Here is a 3,519-nt window from a genome sequence, read left to right on the forward strand (position 1 = left end):
CAACTATCGATTTTGAGTATACATAAAATCACCCCATATGCCTGTGACTCAACAGATTGCATTCACTAACTTGCTCAAAAAAGAATAAAAAGCGCTTATTAGATAGAATACGCAAATTAAAAAGAAGACAGGGGCGTACCTCCTAGAGGCGGTTTTACGGGGCTCACCGACATTGGCATCACCGACACAGAGGAAACAGGGAAATTAGAGACATGAGCAGAAGTAGAAAAGGCATAACTGATGACAGTGGGCTTTGAGGTGATCCGGTGAGAAAGAGAAGTAGGATGGGTGGAGAAAGGCTTAGGAACGGTGAAGGTGGAGGAAATCCTGGTTGAATGTGGTCTCTTGACTAGGACAGAAGAAGTTGAAATGAAAGATGTCTTCTCAGGGACTTTTGTTGTTGTTGGCTGTGTTGAAGGCGGAGCCTTGGTTGTTGATTTGATCAGAGGTGTGGCAGGCGTTGAGGTTTGGGTCAGTGTTGTCAGAGTGGTAGAGAATATGGAGCTTTGTGGGCTGGTTGTTGATCTATTTGGAGTTTCTTCTAAATCTGCAAGTGGAGAGTAAAACAGGTTCATATTTACTCATTTAGCGGATGCTCGGAATACACCTTGGTACATTTTTATATAAAGAATTGAGTATTACAATTGTAGAGTGTACAAGGGAATGCACAGTATACATTCAATTAATGAATTAATTAATGAATTAATTAATAAACTGTACCTGAGGCATTGAAGCAGAAGACACCAAACAGTTTTGTTGCACTTGCATACCATGTCACCACTCCGATTTTGCCCATTCCATATTTTTCGTCAGATGTATGTCGTGGAATAATTGCAATCTTTTCAGCTGTCCAGCCATATCTGTTAAGATAGTAAATAGTGCTGATAATAAGAATAATGGATAAAAAATAGGTTCACCTTAGTTTGTAATGAGTGTGTAGACCATTACTTTACAGGTTTTGTGGAGTATTACTGCATGTGTGAAAAACGTTGCATAAGACCTTTGGTAGCTTTAGAGGGAGCAGCACAAAATTTGAAATGCCTCAAGTACTATTACGTAGCCTTATGACTAACAGCTGGAGGCTAAGTTAGTCATTACTAGCATAACACACCCAAATCTCCAACTGAACTGTTGCATTGTGGATAATAATAGGTGTCAGGTTTTGACTAGGGAGGAAAACGCATTGAATAAAAAATACAATCGTCAAGGAGCGGAGAGAACAGCAACCAAGCTGCAGTGCAACCTCCATGCTGGCAAATGAAGCCAACACGGAAGTAACAACAAGTGCAGTTCCTTGAACGGCCACTTGAGGCTGGCTGCAGAATGGGCGAAGTCAAGTACCGCCAAGATTGCAACAGCCAGAGCTGACCACACCAGCTCTTCAGAAAAGTTCAAATCAGAAATCGGCTGGTATTGTTGGGCCTGATACGATGCACAGGGTTCAATAACAACAAAATCCACATAAGCATAATTTATTAATATTGGACATTTTTTACCATTTAAAATCTGTCAGCAGAAACAGACACTGCAACAGGTATCCTACCCCACCAGAACAGTCACCACATGCTTTCAGCCTACTTGCACGTCTCCAGTCCATGCTGCACTGCTCGCTCCATCTGGGCGCCATGGTGACGTTCAGAAATAGGCAGGCATCTCTGGCAGCAGTGAAGTTGAAGGTGTATTTTTCTCCTTCAATAAGCAGAAACACTCCAGCAGCCCTTTGACTCAGAGGCCCTGCTGACATTTTGTAAAAATACACACTTTAAAAAGCATTCAGCCCCATCAGCACATTGCGAGCTGATCAAGAGTTCTGCTACTAACAAACATATTCATTCTGGACTAAATATGAAGCTTACCATTACATCTGTGTAAATTCAAGTATTACAGCTTATAAAAGGGTTACTGTCCTTTTAAAAGCACTATTATTTGTGTTAAATATTTCAGTTAGATCACTTTAACCTACAGTATACACTGTACTATATACTGAAACTTCTACTATTACTCTGGGTACAAAAACAACAACAAAACATAATAATATTTCCACTTTTAACTCATTACAATATTTGATAATTTTTTACATTTCTCATGTATTCTTGACGCTTTAATCTGACTACTATTAGAATTAATTTGGATCGTCACATGAAAAGCAAAAAAGGGTGCAGAAGTTAGAGCCAGAGAGTCCTGAAAATATTCCTTTCCCCATAAAAGGTAATTGGGGAACATCTAAAAACTGTTTTTCAATTTTATGGCCAACATTCATGCCTTCAAATGTACTTACAAAATAAAAAATTGTAAATAGAATAGATAAATGTTCCTGTATTCAGTCTAAATGGTGCACCTACATCAGAAACAAACAGCTTACCTTTAATAAGACTGGAATCAGAGACCAACAAAAAAAGAAAAAAGTAAGAACTGAGTAAAAAACCCAAAATGTGCCATCGTTTTCCTAAAATATATATATATGTGAAAGTGGTTGAAAGAGAACCAAATAAAGCAGATGCAAAGGGAACAAATGTGATAGAGATGGGATGAGGAAACAGGAAACAGAGGTCAAATCTGCTTGATGCCCCTTTATGAGATAACACAGAGCACAGGACAACATATAGGAGAAAGACCTTGACAATAACTCACACACAACTCACACACAACTATTTAAAAATAAAAACAAATTGAGGATTTCCAGGACATATTAAAGCAGAAAGGCAGGAAATATCCCCAGCTTCACACTTTTCAAACTGGTGCTTTCTCTGCCGAATATGGATAAAGCAATATGTTTGAAAAAGGTTTTTTTTTAAAGGTTGTCAGTGGTTTGTATTTTTTCTGCTTTGTCAGCATTTATCTTCCATAGGCATGTTTATTCTGACAGGCTGGTCGGAAAGGGAACTTCCAGTCACAAGCAGGGACAATGTGGGATTGTCCCTGCTTGTGTCTTTTCTTTTTTTCTGTTTCTATTTCTATTCGCTTTTACTCTTCTACCATTAGTCAACAGCTCTTCTGTTCTGACATTTTCTGATGCACCACATTGCTCTGTGGCCTCTCTCCTTTTCACCTTTCAAACCCACACAGAGGAATGTGTGTGTTCCATGGTACGCATTGAAGAAACAACATGTAGCTGATGGCACAATGTCTCATCTGTTTGCATGCCTCAGAGTGGGTGGCATCAAACCTTCAACCCTGATAGTACTGGGGTTCATTCCTTTTATAAACCACTTTAAACCTTGAGTTTTGCTGACATTGCCTTGACTTCCTAATTTATAGGGGTCCTACAGGGTCCAATGCTATAGGTTTAATATTACTACTGCTACTACAAAAATTACTATTGCTACTTCTACTACTACTACTACTACTACTACTACTACAACCAACAACAACAGTTATTCATTATTATTAATAATTTCCCCTAAAAAATGTTTTTTTTTATTTGACCTTACCCATATTCCCAATGTGTGTATGCGCTATGTATGAACAAATATATTCACCCATCCTGTGTAAAAAGTAGCCACTGTCAGCTTTTTCCGT

The 3,519-nt window shown here is 38.6% G+C and overlaps 1 protein-coding gene across 1 annotated transcript in view; it reads right to left on the minus strand.

Moving 5' to 3' along the window:
* The window catches only part of LOC118330763, a gene marked incomplete in the record, with an annotated part of 8,820 nt that extends 7,039 nt beyond the window's left edge, over positions 1 to 1,781 (minus strand). The window contains 2 exon segments of the mRNA XM_035665437.1: positions 140 to 547; positions 1,579 to 1,781. Coding sequence (XP_035521330.1) covers positions 140 to 547; positions 1,579 to 1,744 — 574 coding nt within the window.
* Positions 1,782 to 3,519: the final 1,738 nt, after the last annotated feature.

The sequence above is a fragment of the Morone saxatilis genome, unplaced genomic scaffold, assembly GCF_004916995.1.
Source record: "Morone saxatilis isolate NCDOM2014 unplaced genomic scaffold, NCSU_SB_2.0 Contig2, whole genome shotgun sequence".
In the NCBI taxonomy this organism is placed as follows: domain Eukaryota; kingdom Metazoa; phylum Chordata; class Actinopteri; family Moronidae; genus Morone; species Morone saxatilis.